This window comes from Microtus pennsylvanicus, chromosome 11 (genome assembly GCF_037038515.1).
Source record: "Microtus pennsylvanicus isolate mMicPen1 chromosome 11, mMicPen1.hap1, whole genome shotgun sequence".
Lineage (NCBI taxonomy): Eukaryota > Metazoa > Chordata > Mammalia > Rodentia > Cricetidae > Microtus > Microtus pennsylvanicus.
In genome coordinates, this window is record NC_134589.1 from 47,754,169 (window position 1) to 47,772,566 (window position 18,398).

General features: G+C 41.0%; 2 protein-coding genes across 2 annotated transcripts; both read right to left on the reverse strand.

Moving 5' to 3' along the window:
• Positions 1 to 5,020: 5,020 nt before the first annotated feature.
• LOC142831955 (olfactory receptor 1468-like) lies at positions 5,021 to 5,959 on the reverse strand. Its single transcript, XM_075942377.1, has one exon. It carries the CDS (start codon positions 5,957 to 5,959, stop codon positions 5,021 to 5,023), a length of 939 nt encoding a protein of 312 aa, XP_075798492.1.
• Positions 5,960 to 17,459: 11,500 nt separating this feature from the next.
• LOC142831957 (olfactory receptor 1468-like) lies at positions 17,460 to 18,398 on the reverse strand. Its single transcript, XM_075942378.1, has one exon. It carries the CDS (start codon positions 18,396 to 18,398, stop codon positions 17,460 to 17,462), a length of 939 nt encoding a protein of 312 aa, XP_075798493.1.

The window sequence follows — 18,398 nt, forward strand, 5'->3', positions numbered from 1 at the left end:
GGCTTAACAGAATATAGCCAGTCTGGACAAGACAGAGAGAGAGAGTAGGCAGAGTCAGAGAGACACCATGTAGCCACCTCAGAAGACAGATGTCAGATGCCAGATGGAACCTTACCAATAGGCCACAACTATGTGGTGATGGGTTAATTTAAGATATAAGAGTTAGCTAGCAATACATTTAAGTGACTGACCAAGCAGTGTTTTGATTAATATAGTTTCTGTGTAATTATTTCAGGTCTGGGTGGTCAGGAAAAAATAAGGTTTGAGAGAGAGAGAGAGAGAAAGAGAGAGAGAGAGAGAGAGAGAGAGAGAGAGAGAGAGAGAGAGAGAGAATAGACAGTTATGAGTACAGACAGTCATAGATTAAAGGAGTAAAGATAATGAAATAAATATTAAACTTGTAGAAAAAGTAATAGAGTAAGAAAAAATAGGCCATGTAAAGATAGAATATACACAGAGAGTCTGAATTATGTATATTATCGTGTTTTCTATTATTTTTTTCACTGCAGAGAGACATTTGATTCTGGGGGCTGCTACATTAAACTAACATAAAGGTATCTTGACTTCAAAATTTGGGTCTAAGATACATTGCTTTGGAAAAGATGTTCTTCTTTTTTTCCACAGAGGATGAAAACCTGTGGATTCCTTCCATACTAATGTGATTTGATAAACCAAGATACCCAGAAAGGTTGCCATGAACACCCAAAATTACTTCACCCAACAAAAAGCAGGAAATAGTTTGGAGAGAACTATGCCCAAATTCCCAAATATTGTTTAAAAAATGTTTGTTTACATTTAAAGGGGGATATGCTATAGAGATGAATACTTTTCATTGGTATGGATCTTGGTTTATTGATACAAATATAAGGTCAATTTTGGTAATATATGTATTTCTGTTCTTGACTAAGATATTGTGCATGTGCAGCTCACTTAAAATGCAATGTATAATTAAGAAATAAAAGTTAATAGATAGTCATCTATAATAGTCAAGCTTGTAGTCATGTTAGGTTTTTTTAGATGTAGAGAGATATATTTCATATGGATAGGTATTCTTCAATTCTTTCAAAGACTAACAGAATATGGCATTTAAAATGTTTAAGAAATTAGGACTTTTCATGACAATGAGACTCTTCTGCTCCTGGCAGCACTAGTCTACTTCAAGATGATGTTGGGCATAAAAGAGACTCCTTATGGAGTTTGCTAGCCATTTGGGCAAGAAACTGCTCTTGCCTGGACTGCTTGATGTTGTGCTGTATCAACCACAAATCAGCCATGGAAAAAATGACTGCTGAACTTGCCTATAGGTGAGACGGTCCTTCATGGTTCCAGCTTCATGAAAAAGTTTGCCAGACATTCTTCAGGACACAGAAGAAAGTGACTGACAAACTGCCAATAGAGGTAAAACAGTCTTTCAAACTTTTTTCTTCATGGAAAAGTCTGCCAGATACCATGGGCCCGAAGGCTGAAGATGGATACTACAATGATACAGAAGAACTTTGGGTGACTGTCCAGGCAGCAAGATGTCTCTGTCAATTTTAGTGTTTTGGAAATTGCTTACAATGCACTTCCTGTTAATTTAGGTAATATTATATCCTTCTGAGGTCTTTAATGGAATTGAAGAGTAGATAGTTATAATTATAGTTTTCCTTAGTTATGATAAAAGATAAAGTAGATATAAATACTGTAATTCTTGGTTGATAACTATTTTGTAGTTATCAACATACAATATTGATACAATATTGATAACTATATTGTATGTAATAACGTCATGTTAAAGTTAAAACCTTCCTTTTTAATTAGAAAGAAAAAGGAAGGTGATATGGAATTCCCCTCTGTATGCTATGAATATGTTTTGTTGCCATTGGTTAATAAAGAATATGATTTTAGCCAATGGCTTAACAGAATATAGTAAGGAGAGAGAGAGAGAGAGAGAGAGAGAGAGAGAGAGAGAGAGAGAGAGAGAGAGAGAGAGACAGTAGGTGGAGTCAGAGATATATCATGTAACTGCCACAGAAGACAGATGCCGGACACCAGATAGAACCTTACCAGTAGATCAAAACCACATGTCTCTGTCTGTTGCAAAGAGAATGACAGAGATAAAAGCAAGGAAAGAGATATTTTGATTGAGGGGGCCATTATGAGGCTAGCAAGTAACTTAGCACTAGAGAAATTCCAGAAATCCACAAGAATGACCCCAGTTAAGACCCTAAGCAATAGAGGAGAGGGTGCCTGAACTGGCCTTGCCCTGCAGTCAGATTAATGAATATCTTAAATGTCACCATAGAACCTTCTGACAGAAACAGAACAGAGACCTGCAGCAGAGCACTGGGCTGAGCTCCCAAAGACCAGCTGAAGAGTGGGAGGAGTGAGAATATGAGCAAAGAGGTCAAAACCATGATGAGGACACCCACTAAAACAGTTTACCTGAGCTAATGGGAGCTCACCAACTCCAGTGTGACAGGGAAGAACCAGCATAGGTCCAAACTAGTCCCTCTGAAAGTGGCTGACAGTTGCATGGCTGGGGTACACTGAGGAACCACTGGCAATGGCACCAGGATTTATCCATACTGCTTGTACTGGCTTTTGGAAACCTATTCTCTTTGGATGGATACCTTGTTCAGCCTAGATATAGTAGGGAGGGCCTTGGCCCTTTCCAAAGCAATGTGCCTTACCCTCTCTGTGGAGTGGATGGGGATGGACTGGGGTAGGAGTAGCTAAAGGGAATGGGAGGAGGGGACGGAGTGGGAACTGTGATTGTTATGTAAAATGGAAAAAGATAGTTTCCTTTCTTTAAAGAAAAAGAAAAGAGGAGGTATTTCCTTGCTGAAGGGGGAAGACTGTACTTATCTGTGGTAATAAGGACCAATATTTCAAGTGCAGTTGTGGATGGTGTGGGTTTGGCAGCATGGTGGTTGTAGGTTAGGATATTGCAATGGGGCTCACCCTCCCCCAAGTGCAGGGATCACTGTTGTGCACCACCATGCCCAGCTTGAGGAGTGGCTTTTCTGCATTATTCACTCTATGAGCTTCTCTCCTGTTACTGTGATAGAACACCATGGCTAGAAGCAATTTATAAAAGGAAGAATACATTTGAGCTTGTAGTTCCAAAGGGCTAAGAGTCCATCATGGCAGGAAGGCAGCAGGACACAAGAGCTCCTGATTTCAAACACAAGCAAGAGGGGTTAAAGGAAGTGCTGTGTTGTTTTAATACCTCAAAGTTTATCTCCAGTCACCAGCTTCCACCAGCAAAGGGACACCAACTTCCCCAAAGAGCATCACTACCTGAGGAACAAGTGGTTAAATATGCAAGCCTATAGGGATGTTTTTTCAAACCAGTGCATTCCACTCTCTGGGATCCGCAGGCTCTTTACCGTATGATAATGAAAACTTCATTTAATCCAACTTTAGAAGTCCCCATAGCCATTCACTATCTCAGCATTATGTAAAGATCCAAAATATCAAGTTTCTCTCAATTGTTACTATCTATAAAATCAAAATTATACCTTTCTAATATACAACAGAACAGTTATACATTGTCATTCCAAAAAAGAAAAATCTGGGAATAATGAGGAAATACTGGACCATAGTAAGACTGTAACTCAGTAGGGAACACTCCAAATCCTGTAGCTCTATGTCTGAGTCAAATGACCTATATGGCACCATCCCTCCAACTTTTATCTCTTCCTCTCCATCTCCCTCTCTTTCTCTCTCTCTCTCTTTCTCTCTCTCTCTCTCTCTCTCTCTCTCTCTCTCTCTCTCTCTCTCTCTGGAATCCTGAGCATAGGAAACCTCAAACCCCACCCCCAGAGTGACACACATCCCTCAACAAGGCCATAACCATTCCACAAGGTGATACCTCCTAGTAGTGCCCACTCCTTATGAGATTATGGGGGCCAGTTACTTTCAAACTACCACAATTTAAAAACCAAACTGTTTTGAATGTTTAACCATAAGGAAATTATAAATGTAGAATTGGAAAAATTGTTCAGTGAGTAGAAGTGCTTGGTGCACAGAATCAAACCCGAGTTTAGATCCCCAACAATCACATAAAAAAAGGCACGGCCATGTGCCTGTTTAACTCCAGCACCATGTGGAGTAGAAAAATGGGAGGATCATTTGCTTTCCTTCTTAATCAACTAGACAATTCTACTTCCACTATTTTAATTACTAGGCAGTATTATAATAGTTCATTTTAAGAAAAATTACCCTAGTGAAATGATGTGAGATGTCCTTCTGTATATGTGTTGCTTTTATTGATTGATGAATAAAGTTGTTTTGGCCAATGGCTTAGCAGAGCAAAGGCAGGCAGGAAATTGCTGACAGAGGTTTCTTTCCTGCCTGGTTTCACAGTCATCCAATCCCAAAGAAATAAACAGAGGTCTACATTAATTATAAACTGGTTGGCCTATTATCTCAGGCTCCTTATTAACTCTTATATCCTTCATTAAACCAAAATTCTTGTCTGTGTTAGCCACATGGCTTAGTTCCCTTTATCAGCAAGACATTCTCATCTTGTTTCTTCTGTGTCTGGGTGAAAACTGCATACTGAGCCTTTCCTCTTCCCAGTCCTCCTGTTCTGGTCACCCTACCTGTAATTCCTGACTGGCTATTGGCCAATACGCAATTTATTAAACCAGTACAAGTGGCAAACCTTTACAGGGTACAAGACCATTGTGCCACAGCAGGAAATCTGAACAGAGATATAGAAAAAGAGTAGGCAGAGTCAAGTATACACCATGTAGCTGCCAAAGGAGAAAGATGCTGGAAAACCTTACTGGTAGGCCACATAGCCTCATGACCATACACAGATTAATAGAAATGGGATAATTTAAGATGTAAGAGCTACCTAGAAATATGCCTAAGCAGTATTGCATTTAATATAGTTTCTGTGTGATTACTTGGGTCTGGGTGACCGAGAAACTAGAGCACAGTCTCCATTTACAGTGAAAAAAAGAGGTTAATAATATTGACGTTAATTATCTACTATATAAATAATCTCAAAAATTACCATCATGTCCTATCACACTGTCATTTTCTTTTTACAAAATACTCTCCCCAGAGCCCCTTTCATATCTCTGTTCCTCAGGCTATAGATGAAGGGGTTCAGCATGGGGGTCACCATTGTGTACATTGTAGCAATGATAGTCTCCTTCACAGTAGAGTGACTACCTGATGAACATAAGTACAGACCAATAACTGTCCCATAGAACAGTGAGACCACAGACAGGTGGGAACCACAGGTGGAGAAGGCTTTACGGATACCTCGGGCAGAAGGAACCTTGAGAATAGAGGCGACAATTCGTGCATAGGACACAATGATAAGAACAAATGGAATGACAAGAATGATGCCTCCCATGATAAATATGACCAACTCATTAACATGTGTGTCAGAGCAGGACAGCTTCAGCAGAGCAGACATGTCACAGAAAAAGTGGGGGATCACATTGTCCTCACAGAATGACAATCTGGCCATGAGCAGGGTGTGCAGCATGGCATGGAATGTGGTCAGCACCCAGGACAGCACCACCAGACTCACACAGAGCTTGGGGCTCATGATGCTGGTGTAATGAAGGGGGAAGCAGATGGCCACATAGCGGTCATAGGCCATGGCCACTAGGAGGAAGCTCTCAAGGTCTCCAAAAAGCAAGTAAAAGTACATTTGTACCAGGCAGCCTGCATAAGAAATAGATGGAACTTGACTCTGCATGTTCTGCAGCAATTTGGGCATTATGACTGAGGAAAAACAGAGGTCAGAGAAGGACAAGTTGCTGAGTAAGGAATACATGGGTGTGTGCAGATGGGAGTCCAGGTGAATGAGGATGATGATGATGAGGTTCCCCAGGACAGTGGTGAGGTACATGGCCAGAAACAGGGCATAGAACAGGTACTGGTGTTCTGGGGGGATGGGCAGACCCAGGAGCAGGAACCAGGAGAAGACAGTTTGGTTCCCTTCCGTCATGCTGTGTCACCTGAATCTTTAAGAGAAAATTTTAAAAGTCATTTAAATCCAAAAAAAATTAATACATTTCAGTGATACACAATCTGCTAACTGTACTTGAATAATTGATTGCATCCTCATAAACTGAAAAAAAAAAACATTTCTTTCTTTTGTGTGTTTTTGACACATAGGCTCCCTTTGTAGCCTTGGTTGGCCTGGAGCTCCCTATATAGACCCAGTGGACCTAGAAATTAGAGATCTACCTGCTTCTGATTCCTGAGTGCTGGAACTTAAGGTGTGCACCACCAAATGTGAATTAAATTTTTTAAATTTAAGCCCATGACTAAGTCAAAGCCACTTGTCTGTTATCTCACTGGTAATTAGATACAATGAGATTGTCTGTTATTTCCTATCTAAAACACACCCACGGGTGAGTCACTCTCCTGCTAATTCAACGGCCATTGGTTCTCAATAGTTGGAGCTGGGTTTTGCTGACAGTAGCTACTGTTTCCTGAGACTTTGTACTAAACACCCCCTCTCTTATACTTCTATGGTTAGTGCCCTGCAAAAGCTTGCCAATTTCCATAGCACCAATTTTTTAATTTATTTATTTTACAGCCGAACCACAGGTTCCCCTAACTCCTCTCCTCCAAGTCCCTCTCCCTGATTCAACCCCTTTTTTCAGAAACTCCCAATCCACCCCTTCTTCATTTCTGTTCAGGAAGATCTCCCATGGATAGCAAGAAACATGGTATATCAAGATGCTATAAGACTAAGCAGCTCCACATGTATTAAGGCTGGACAAGGTACCAATTATGAGGAATAGCCCCTGCTTCCACTATTAAGAGTCCCAAAAGAGGAACAAGTTATACAACTATAGCATACCTAGGCACCAGTCTGGTCACAGGAGATGGCCAGTTCAGGCTACGCATCCTTGTAGATGACCGGGAGACTTTCTTGCACTGGGTTTTTACATGACTCTGAAATGTCTCCCTTTCCCAGTAGACTCTTTCAGTACTCTCCCACTTTGCCCCCACGACCTGATATCTTATGTTTCCATCCCCACCAACCATCAGTCCACTCACAAACCTCTTCTATTTCTGCTTCCTAGGGACATCCAGAGGACCCCCCTTGAGCCCTCCTTGTTACTTAATCTCCCTGGGTCTGTGGGTTGCAGTACTGTTATCCTTTATTTTACACTTAATACCCACTTATGAGAGAGTACATACCATGTTTGTCTTTCTGTGTCTAGGTTACCACCCTCGGGATGATTTTTTCTACTTCTATCCATTTGCTATGGCATCAGTTATCACCTACAATTCTTAGCTAAACCACTCTGTTATCTGTCGTACACCACCACCAACTTCTTATTATCTCCCCATGGGTATAACAGGACCACCATCAGCTCAATAAAATGCCGTGTACAACTTGCCCTGCCCTTTTCCCAGTCTTCTCTTGCAGTTTCTCATAACTCAAGGGAAGAAATCTACGCTCACAGAAGAGATGTTTGAATTTTCATTCATCCATTTATTCCCATCAACATCTAATCTAGCAAATCCCATAGAGTCTGTCATTTCATTTCTTTCTAAATCATCCATGATCATTTCAATTGCCACACAGAAACTGCCATTGTAGCTCATCTATACAGTTGGACAATCCTATTAGAATAATTTTATCTCTTTTCTTCCATACTCTATTTCAGTCTTCTCACATTGCGACTGCTTGAGATGAAACTGATCATCATTCTACTAAAAAGTTCTTTTGTTTTCTCCTCCTTCACAATATAAAGGCAAAACTCCTTCTAAAGACACTAGAGAAACCAGGATCATCACAACTGGTCCCTTCCTGCTTCCACAGCCTCACTGCTCACACAGCAACTCCCATATTCCACTTTCATCCACACTGGACTGAAAGGTCAGTGTCTTGACTCCAGCCCACCACAGCTGCTGTTCCTGCTGCCTAGTGACATCTTCTCTCTGCCCCCATTTCACTGGGCTTGCTTTTTAAGTACAGTATACGGGGCTTGATCCACTAAATCTTTGGTTCCTTTTGAGGGGAGACCAGATATCATGTTCCCATTGCACCCTCTTTCCATTCCACAACCACCAATTCCCTGGTCACTGGTTTGAGCTGATTTCTCACCTTACTGCGTCTGTGCAGAAAAGGCTATGTCTACCTTCATCTTGCAGGGAAGATTTTGCTAGTATATATAAGCTGAGCCATCAAAAGGGGGGAGGGGACACATGTACACATAGATTTCCAACATGTCAAGAACGCACTTAGAGTGCTGGTGAATGGCAAGCCTCCAGCTGGAAAAAGAAACTGAAGAGGAGATGTAGTTTCAGGCAAACTACGGGACAGACAAACAGACACATGAAAACTTTTCTGAGGGTCAACTCTGTGCTTTGTTTTATTATTTTTTATTGTTGCTTGTTCTACTGTATTGTTTTGTTCTGTGTTTCTACCCTCATGTTTCCCTTATATTTCTTTGGATATCTTCCTTCTAACTAACTTTATTTTTCCCTTACAGCTTATATATACTAGCAAAATCTTCCCAATCAATATAAAAATGCAATGTTGATACATTCTATTTTTAAGTAGATGATTACAGTGAATACAAATAAAAAGCAGCATGTTTTCCATATCCCTTACATGAGTAACCATTTTATGTGTTATAGGTGATAAACAAGTTATCCCAAGAACCCACATACATTCTTACTGAATCTTGTTTAATATTAACAGAGAATGAGCAAGTAAGGTACTTTTCTCAGTCAGTTCTGCTGTTGACAGGTTGTATTTTGTGGTTACAAAGAAAGGACCAATCATTTTATTATTTATCTCAGGTAATCTTATTAGGAATCTTAAAAGAATCACAAATCTAAACTTTTATATATAAAAAGAATCAGTCTTCCCTACTTTAAATCTTCAGGGTACATATCTATTCATCAATAATTTTTTATATCAGGAAGCTGAGGGCAGAAATGGGCACAGGGAATTAATCATCACCTTTGATCACCAACCCATTCAAGAAAGATACAACAGCCGGCAATAGTCAGTGCTCCTGTTCCCTGATCTCAATGAATGTCTCATTCAGCTATTAAAAGTATATCCTTCTCAAACTTAAATTGTTTTCCAAGATTTTCTACCTCAAAGTCACTAACAAAAACATCTTAACCTAACCTTAAGTCATATTTAAGACTTTGTTTTAGCTATGATGCACACCAAAACCCCGTGAACACATCTGTCAATATTAAGATTAAAAGAATTTAGCTTTCTGGCACTCAATTGTGTTTTCTTAATCATTAACCTAAGCCATAGACTATTTAGCTCCTCAAGAGAAACTGGCTGTGTGATAGACACTTCCTTGTTCTTATTTTCTATTCTCTGCAGCCCCTGCTTTCTCAGGGGTGGGGGCAACATCATATCTTGCTTTTACCTATATTAGTTTTCCACTAAACTAACCCTATCATAATCCCTCAATATATTCACTAAAGACCCTCAATCATCAAAATCCTATTTAAACTAGCACTATTATTGTATAAATCGTTGACTCAGTTAAACAGTACAGCTTAAGAGGAAATCATCTTCATAATATTCCACAGGTAAAAATTCCAGGTATGTTTCCATGAAATAATTTTCTGAAATAATCAGACTACATTAAAGGCAATGGGGATCTCCCATTCACACCATGCCAGAAACCAGAGACAAAAGACGGCAGCAATCATGCAAAGACACAGCAATATCAAGAGACATTCTGGAGCTGAACCTCTCGGGGCCTTGCCTATCTGAGATGCACCCATCACTGTCTTATATGCTAGTGGGCCAATCCCCTGAAGCTGATTGCCACCTGTTGGTCCTCTAACACGCTACACTAGAAATATTATAACTGGGAAAGTCTAATCACAGCATTCTACAATACGGAATCACCTTGAGAGGCACAAGTATATCTGAAAAAATTATCTTGCAGAATATCATGAGACATGGGAGATTAAGACCTTCCAGTTAGGGACATAAAGGTTCATTCAACTTCCTGCCAACTTACCCAGAATGTCTCAGGGTGACTCCATGGCCCTGGTCCAAGATCCTGTTCCCATTTATTCAGTATAGGCATAGGAAAAACAGCCTCTGCAGTCATCACCTGTGTCTCTACCATCCCTGCTCGCATTCCTCATTCTGTTCATCCCTGGGACTAAGGGGCTCTGCATCCCACAGGAGTCTACATCCTGGAGGAACTCATTAAATAAGACAAAATAATTATTCAAGACCTCTCTAGGACAAATTCTCCTGGAAGCCTGTAACAGTGACTGATTAGTCACTGATCATGTGTGACTGTACTTTGGGGGCCAAGGGAATAGAGAGCAGCTCACTGAGAGATGTTTAATCATTGTCTGTCTAGGGAATCAGCAGTAGTCCTGTCTGCTGGGTTCTGTGTTTGTTGAGAATAGTTTGAGAGGCTTTAAAGACTCTATCGTGTGAACAAGAAACCACCAATAGTCTTTGGATACCACTGTGAAAGATACATATTTCAGAAATATTTCAAGGGTAGCAGAATCTTTCACTACAACCAAATTTTCCAATCAAATGGACATAAGAAACAAGTTGGTATAACTATCATGATATCCAACAAAATAAACTTCAAATTAAAATTAATCAAAAGAAATGGAGAAGGACATTTTATATTCATCACAGGAAAAATCTATCAAGATGAAGTCTCAACTCTGAACATCTATGCCCCAAATACATGGGCATCCACATTTGTATAATGTAAATTACTAAATCTTAAACCACACACAAAACCCCACATACTAATAAAGGGGAGATTTCAGCACCCCATTCTCACAAATGGACAGATCTGCCAGACAGAAACCTAACAGGGAAATAAGGTAACTAACCGCTGTCTTGAGTCAAATGGGCTCAACAGGCAGTTATAGAACATTTCAACCAAACACAAAAGAACAAACCTTCTTCTCAGCACCTCATGGAATATTCTCTAAAACCGACCCCAAACTCTGTCACAAAGCTAACTTCAATAGATATTAAAAATTGGAATAACCCCCTGTATCTTACTGGATGACTATGGCTTAAAGTTAAAATACAACAACAACACAAATTACAGAATGCATACAAACTTATGGAAGCCTAGTAACACTCAACTGAATCACTACTGGATCAAAGAAGAAATAAAGAAATAAATTAAAGACTTCCTACAATTCAATGAAAATGAATGCACAACATACCAAAGTTATGAGACACTATGAAAGCATCAAAGAACCAGTAACTGATAGAAGCAGATGCAGTTATCCACAGCCAAGCACCAGGTCAATTTCCGAGAGTCTGGTTGAAGAGAGGAAGAAGGGATTATATGAGCAAGGGGGGTCAAGAACATGATGGGGAAACCCACAGAGATAGATGACAGGAGCTCATGGGAGCTCATGGACTCTAAAACGGACAGTTGGGGAGCCTGCATGGAACTGAACTAGGCCCTCTGCTTGTGGGTGACAGTTGTGTAACTTGGTCTGTTTGTGGCACCCCTTGCAGGACCAGGATCTATCCCTTGTGCATGAGCTGGCTTTTTGAAGTCCATTCCATATGGTGAGATGCCTTGTTCAGCCTTGATGCAGTGGGGAGGGGGTTGGTCCCGCCTCAAATGAATATGCCAGGTTTTGTTGACTCCCCAGAGGAGGCTTTACCCTTTTTTGAGGAGTGAATGGGGGATGGGCTGAGGGGAAGTGGGGGAGGGAGAGGGAAGAAAGGAGGGAGAAGGAACTGTGGTTGGTATGTAAAATGAATCTTTAAAAAAGAAAAGGAAAGCTATATAAAGTTAAAAGAAGATTCAGAAAGGATTTTTCTATGCCTCCCACCTCTTTTTTTAATTTATTTATTTATTAAAGATTTATGTCTCTTCCCCGCCACCGCCTCCCATTTCCCTTCCCCTCCCCCAATCAAGTCCCCCTCCCTTGTCAGCCCAAAGAGCAATCAGGGTTCCCTGCCCTGTGGGAAGTCCAAGGACCACCCACCTCCATCCAGGTCTAGTAAGGTGAGCCTCCGAACTGCCTAGGCTCCCACAAAGCCAGTACATGCAGTAGGATTAAAAACCCATTGCCATTGTTCTTGAGTTCTCAGTAGTCCTCATTGTCCGCTATGTTCAGCGAGTCCGGTTTTATCCCAGGCTTTTTCAGACCCAGGCCAGCTGGCCATGGTGAGTTCCCAATAGAACATCCCCATTGTCTCAATGTGTGGGTGCACCCCTCGCGGTCCTGAGTTCCTTGCTCGTGCTCCCTCTCCTTCTGCTCCTGATTTGGACCTTGAGATTTCTGTCCGGTGCTCCAGTGTAGGTCTCTGTCTCTGTCTCCTTTCATTGCCTGATGAAGGTTAATATTCAGGAGGATGCCTATATGTTTTTCTTTGGGTTCTCCTTATTTCGCTTCTCTAGGATCACTAATTATAGGCTCAATGTCCTTTATTTATGGCTAGAAACACATGGGATGCCTCCCACCTCTTTTTCCCTCTCCTCACTGCCTGACTCCTGCCATGAATTCCAAGTGTTTGTAGTTCCCAGGAGGGATTTCTTAGCAGCTCTCTTCTCCTTTCTTCTCAGCACTCCAATCATAAACCACATGTCAAACTATCATTCCCTCTTCCCTTTTACCTAAATGCACTGCCACTCGGGAAGCAAACAGGGAAGACACTACTTAGAGCAGTGGATGACTTAAGGTCAAGTCAACTCACAGAAGCTGTCTTGGCATCATAAAATGCCATTTTATAGATGCCTCGGCTTATATGAAATGTCCAGCAGAGGGCAGAAGCAAACAAAACTTAGAGAAAAACCACATGCTGGGGTCCATGTTGTTCTCATCAGAATTGGTTCTCTTCGGTGATGGTCTGAGTAAACACGGCAAGGCTTTGGGGAGGGTGGTCTGGCACACAACCCAAGGCGATAATCAACTAATAGGCAACTAACGAGTGAAGGCTTTCTTTCTTTCATTAGAATGCAGAGCACCTTCCTCCCGCCAGACTGCTTTCCATTCAGACCTCCACAGTCTCTTCATTTGTTTCTTATTTACTTGCTTATTCTCTTCCTTCCATCAGGCTACCCAACAGTCTGTTGATTTTGGTTTTTCAAAACCTATCTCTTAGTCACTAGTTTCACTGATATTTCCCACTGTTCTTCTAGTCTCTTGTTTATTTTAGTCTGATCTGTATAGCTCTTTTCTTCTGTTACCATGGTCTGTTTTTTTTCTATTTCTTTGAAGAGTAACACTGAGTTGGTTCAGTTCTTGTTGGCTGTAGGTGTCTTGTGGTAGAAATTTTGCTATTAGTAGACATGTCATGTTCTCGCACAGAGGAAGAGTGGATTGGGAGTAGAGGGGAGGTGAGAGGGGACAAGAGAAGAGGAGAGAGAGAAAACTGTGATAGAAATGCAAAATAAAAGAAAATTTTTAATTAATTAAATGAAAAAGAAGATGTGTTCTTGGTACTATTTGGGATGGTGTGCTTCTATTTTTATTTGTGTTAAGATACATCACTGTTCCCCTTTAAATGTATTTTTCAATCCATTGGCTGACAAGAAACAAGCTGAATTTCCATGTATTTGGGGGTTTTCTGAAATTCCTTCTGTTATTGAGGTCTAGTTTTATATCGCTGTGTTCAGAAAAGGCATTTGATACTATTGAAACCTTCTGAAACCCATTGTGTGTCCCAGCATATCACTCAGCCCAGAAAATGTCCCATGTATACTTAAATGCATGCTCTGTTGCTGTTAGGCACAGCTTCTCCACATGTCTGTTAGCTCCTGATGTGTTAACTCCAATGTTTCCTCATTTGCTTTCTGTCTAACGATCTGCCTGATACGGGAATGTTGTGCTAAGGCATTCCACTCTCATCCTCTCATAATCCATCCCTCCTTTTCTCGACCTTTACTATTTCCTTAGATGGTTAGATGTCCCACTATTTAAAAAAATTAGCCCTCTTTTTGTTATATAATGCCATCATCTCTTGTAGTTCTCATATAATGAGACATTATGCGCTGTTACCACTTTCTCTTTTTTAGTTTTATTTATATATAAGATATTTTCCATCCTTTTACTGTCAGTCTCAGGATGGAGGTTTTATCTGTCTTGTCCATTTGTTAGTCGGCTGATCAATTGTCAGTTTACTTTTTAATGGACATCTTTTCTCTTTCTTTAATTTTTAAATTACATCATCTCTCCCTTCCCTTCCTCCTAACCCTTCCATATACTCCTCCTTGCTCTTTTTCAAAGTCATGGCCCCTTTTTTCCTCTTCTTATTACATGGATATATATTGAAAAATATATCTGCACATAAATATACATGTGTATATATGTATACATATGTGTATATGTATCTATTCCTAAATCTAACCTGTTCCACCTGTGTTGTGTTACTATGTATGTCTTTAGGACTGTCCATTTGGTATTGGTGTGCTCCTCCCTGAGAAACACTCTTTCTTCCACTCTCAGGACTCCTCAGTAGACTGTAGTATGTGGCATAGAGTTGAGGCCTTGAGTGTTTTCATCTATACACCTTGGCATGTGCTCTTTGTTCAGCTCATGTTAGGCAGTCATGTTGATGAGACTTGATGTAGCTCCTAAGATTTACTTAGAGACACAATCTCACAACAATCTCCTGATATGGCATTCCCCTCTGTATACTATGAATATGTTTTATTACCATTGGTTAAAAAGAAGCTGCTTTGGCTTATAGCAAGGCAGAATATAGGGAGGTGGGAAAACTAAACTGAATTCAGGGAGAGAGAGAAGGTAGAGTCAGGCAGACGACATGTAGCTGCCAAAGGAGAAAGATGCCAGAACCTTACCGGTAAGTCACAGTCTCGTGGCAATGCACAGATTAATAGAAATGAGTTAATTTAAGATATAAGACCTAGTTAGGAATATGCCTGAGCCATTAGTCAAATGGTGTTGTAATTAATATAGTTTTGTATGATTATTTAAGTCTAGGTGACCAGGAAATAAACACAATCTCCTTTTACAATCTCCCTAATCCTCTAGCTCTTTGAATACACACAAACACACACACACACACATACACACAAACAAAAAATGTCCTGAGCCTTAAGTGTGGAAATTTTTTTGAAGATGTATGTATTAGTACTAGGCTCCACAACTCTGCAATTTGATTGGTTATAATAGCCTCTGTATGTTGCAAAGAGAAGTTTCCTTGCTGAAGGGGGAAGACTGTACTTATCTGTGGTAATAAGGACCAATATTTCAAGTGCAGTTGTGGATGGTGTGGGTTTAGCAGCATGGTGGTTGTAGGTTAGGATATTGCAATGGGGCTCACCCTCCCCCAAGTGCAGGGATCACTGTTGTGCACCACCATGTCCAGCTTGAGGCTTGGCTTTTCTGCATTATTCACTCTATGAGCTTCTTTTCGGTTGTGTGCTAGAACACCAAAATAGAAGAATGCATTTGAGTTTATAGTTCCAAAGGGATAAAAGTCCATTGTGACAGAAAGGCAGCAGAAGCAGGAAAGTGGGAGCTCCTATCTTCAAACACAAGCAAGGGGGGTCAAAGGAAGCACTGTGTGGCTTTAACACCTCAAAGTTATCTCTAGTGACATACTTCCTTCAGCAAGAGCACATCAGCCTCCCCAAACAGCATCACTACCTGAGGATCAAGTGGCTAAATAAAAAAGCCTATGAAAGATATGTTTCATTTAAATCATCAGATTCTGCTCTCTGGGATCTTCAGGCTCATCACCTTATGATAACGCAAACTTCATTTAATCCAAATTCAAAAGTCCTCACAAGAGGCAAAGCACACGAAGACTTTTAAGTTGCCAGGATTTGTCTCAGGTCAACAGAGTGAGGAAGAAGACAGCAGTCTTGGAAGTTTACAGTCTTTATTACTTAGTCATGTTCCTCTCCCTGTCTGTTTATCAGGAATACATCTAATCCTCATGGCCACTTGCATAATATAACATACACCAAATCATCCCATTCTGATATAAAAATATGTAAAATCATCTGTTCAGAGAGGCCAGAGGGAGTAGAGGGAAGTTGGAATGGGGAGAGCTTGATCAATGGCCTCTACATCATAATTAGATAGGAGTAACATCACTACATCACTGTACTGTTGAATCATCGGGTGCCTACAACCAGAATGTATTATATATTTCTCTCTTAGTTAGAGTTTCTATTGCTGTGAAGAGGTACCATGACTACAGTAACTCTTATTTTTTAAAACTATCTTTTATTTTTATTATCTTTGTATCATTTTATTATTATTTCTCCTTTTACATATCAATCCCAGTTCCCACTCCTTCACCTCATCCCACTCCCTCTACCTTTTCTCCCATCCCACCCCTCCATCCACTTCTCAAAGAGGATAAGACTTCCCATAGGGAGTCAATGAAGTCTAGAACATTGCTTTGAGGCAGGACCAAGGCCTCCCAGTCTATATCTAGGCTGAGAAAGGTATTCTTCCAAAGAGAGTGGGTTCCAAAAAGCAGTAAGGATAAATCCTGCTCTCACTACCACTGGCCCCAGTCTTCCATAGCCATACAACTGTCACCCACATTCAGAGGGCCTGGTTTGCTCCTCTGCTGGTTCCCTCGCTGTCAGGCCAGAGTTGGTGGGCTCTCGTTACCTCAGGTAAGCTATTTCAGTGGGTGTCACCATCATGGTCTTCAGTTCTTCGCTGGTATTCTCACTCTTCCCACTCTTTGACTGGACTTTGGGAGCTCAGCCCAGTGCGCCACTGTAGATCTCTGCCTCTGGACCATGGCAACTCTTACAAAGAAAACATTTAATTGGGGTGGTTCACATATACTTCCAGAACTTCAGTCCATTATCTTCATGGTGGGGAGCATGGCAGGATGCAGGCAAACCTGGTACTGGAGGGGTAGCTATGAATCCTACATCTAAGCAACAGGAAGTCAACTGAGATACTGGGCAGTATCTGAGCACAGGAAACCTCAAAGCCTGTACCTACAGTGACACTTCCTCCAGCAAGGACAGCCACACATCCGAGTTGTGCCACTCTCAATGAGATTGTGGGGCCCAATTATATTCAAACTATCACAAATTCCAAAAACAGATGGTTTTGAAAGTTTCACCATTAGGAAATGATAAGTGTAGAATTGGAAATATTGTTCAATAGTCAGAAATGCTTGGTGCATGAGAATCGGACCTGAGTTTAGATTCCCAACACTAACATAAAAAAGGCACAGCTATGCACCTGCCTAACTCCAGCACCATGTGGAGTAGACACAGGAGGATCACTTGGTTCCTTTCTCAAACCAACCGCACATTTATACTTCTACTATTTTAGTTACTGAACAATTATATAATGTTATAAAAATTTCCCTAATGAAAAAGAGGTAAATAACATAATTCAGATAATAATAATATTGATATCAGTTATATATATATCTAATATATAGAATAGGTGCTGGTGATCTGGAGGGATGGGCAGATAATAATAATATTGATATCGATTGTCTACTACATAAATAATCTCAATCATTACCATCATGTGCATCATACCATCATTTTCTTCTTACAAAATACTCTGACAAGAGCTCCCTTCATGTCTCTGTTCCTCAGGCTGTAGATGAAGGGGTTCAGCATGGGTGTCACCACTGTATACATCATGCCCATGACAGTCTCCTTCACAGTAGAGTTATTAGCTGATGGACATAAGTATAGTCCAATAATTGTCCCATAGAACAGTGAGACCACAGACAGGTGGGAGCTACAGGTGGAGAAGGCTTTACGGATACCTCGGGAAGAAGGAACCTTGAGAATAGAGGCAACAATTCGTGCATAGGACACAATGATAAGAACAAATGGAATGACAAGAATGATGCCTCCAGTTACAAATATCACTAACTCATTTACATGGGTATCAGAGCAGGACAGCTTCAGCAGAGCAGACATGTCACAGAAAAAGTGGGGGATCACATTGTCCTCACAGAAAGACAATCTGGCCATGAGCAGGGTGTGCAGCATGGCATGGAATGTGGTCAGCACCCAGGACAGCACCACCAGACTCACACAGAGCTTGGGGCTCATGATGCTGGTGTAATGAAGGGGGAAGCAGATGGCCACATAGCGGTCATAGGCCATGGCCACTAGGAGGAAGCTCTCAAGGTCTCCAAAAAGCAAGAAAAAGTACATTTGTGTCAGGCAGCCTGCATAAGGGATGGATGGAACTTGACTCTGCATGTTCTGCAGTAATTTGGGCATTGTGACTGAGGAAAAGCACAGGTCAGAGAAGGACAAGTTGCTGAGTAAGGAATACATGGGTGTATGCAGATGGGAGTCCAGGTGAATGAGGATGATGATGATGAGGTTCCCCAGGACAGTGGTGAGGTACATGGCCAGAAACAGGGCATAAAACAGGTGCTGGTGCTCTGCAGGGATGGGCAGGCCCAGGAGCAGGAACCAGGAGAAGACAGTTTGGTTCCCTTCCGTCAT

Bases quoted from the DNA above. Each gene is read 5' to 3' on its own strand.
- LOC142831955 (XM_075942377.1), bottom strand. From the start codon at position 5,959: ATGACGGAAGGGAACCAAACTGTCTTCTCCTGGTTCCTGCTCCTGGGT.
- LOC142831957 (XM_075942378.1), bottom strand. From the start codon at position 18,398: ATGACGGAAGGGAACCAAACTGTCTTCTCCTGGTTCCTGCTCCTGGGC.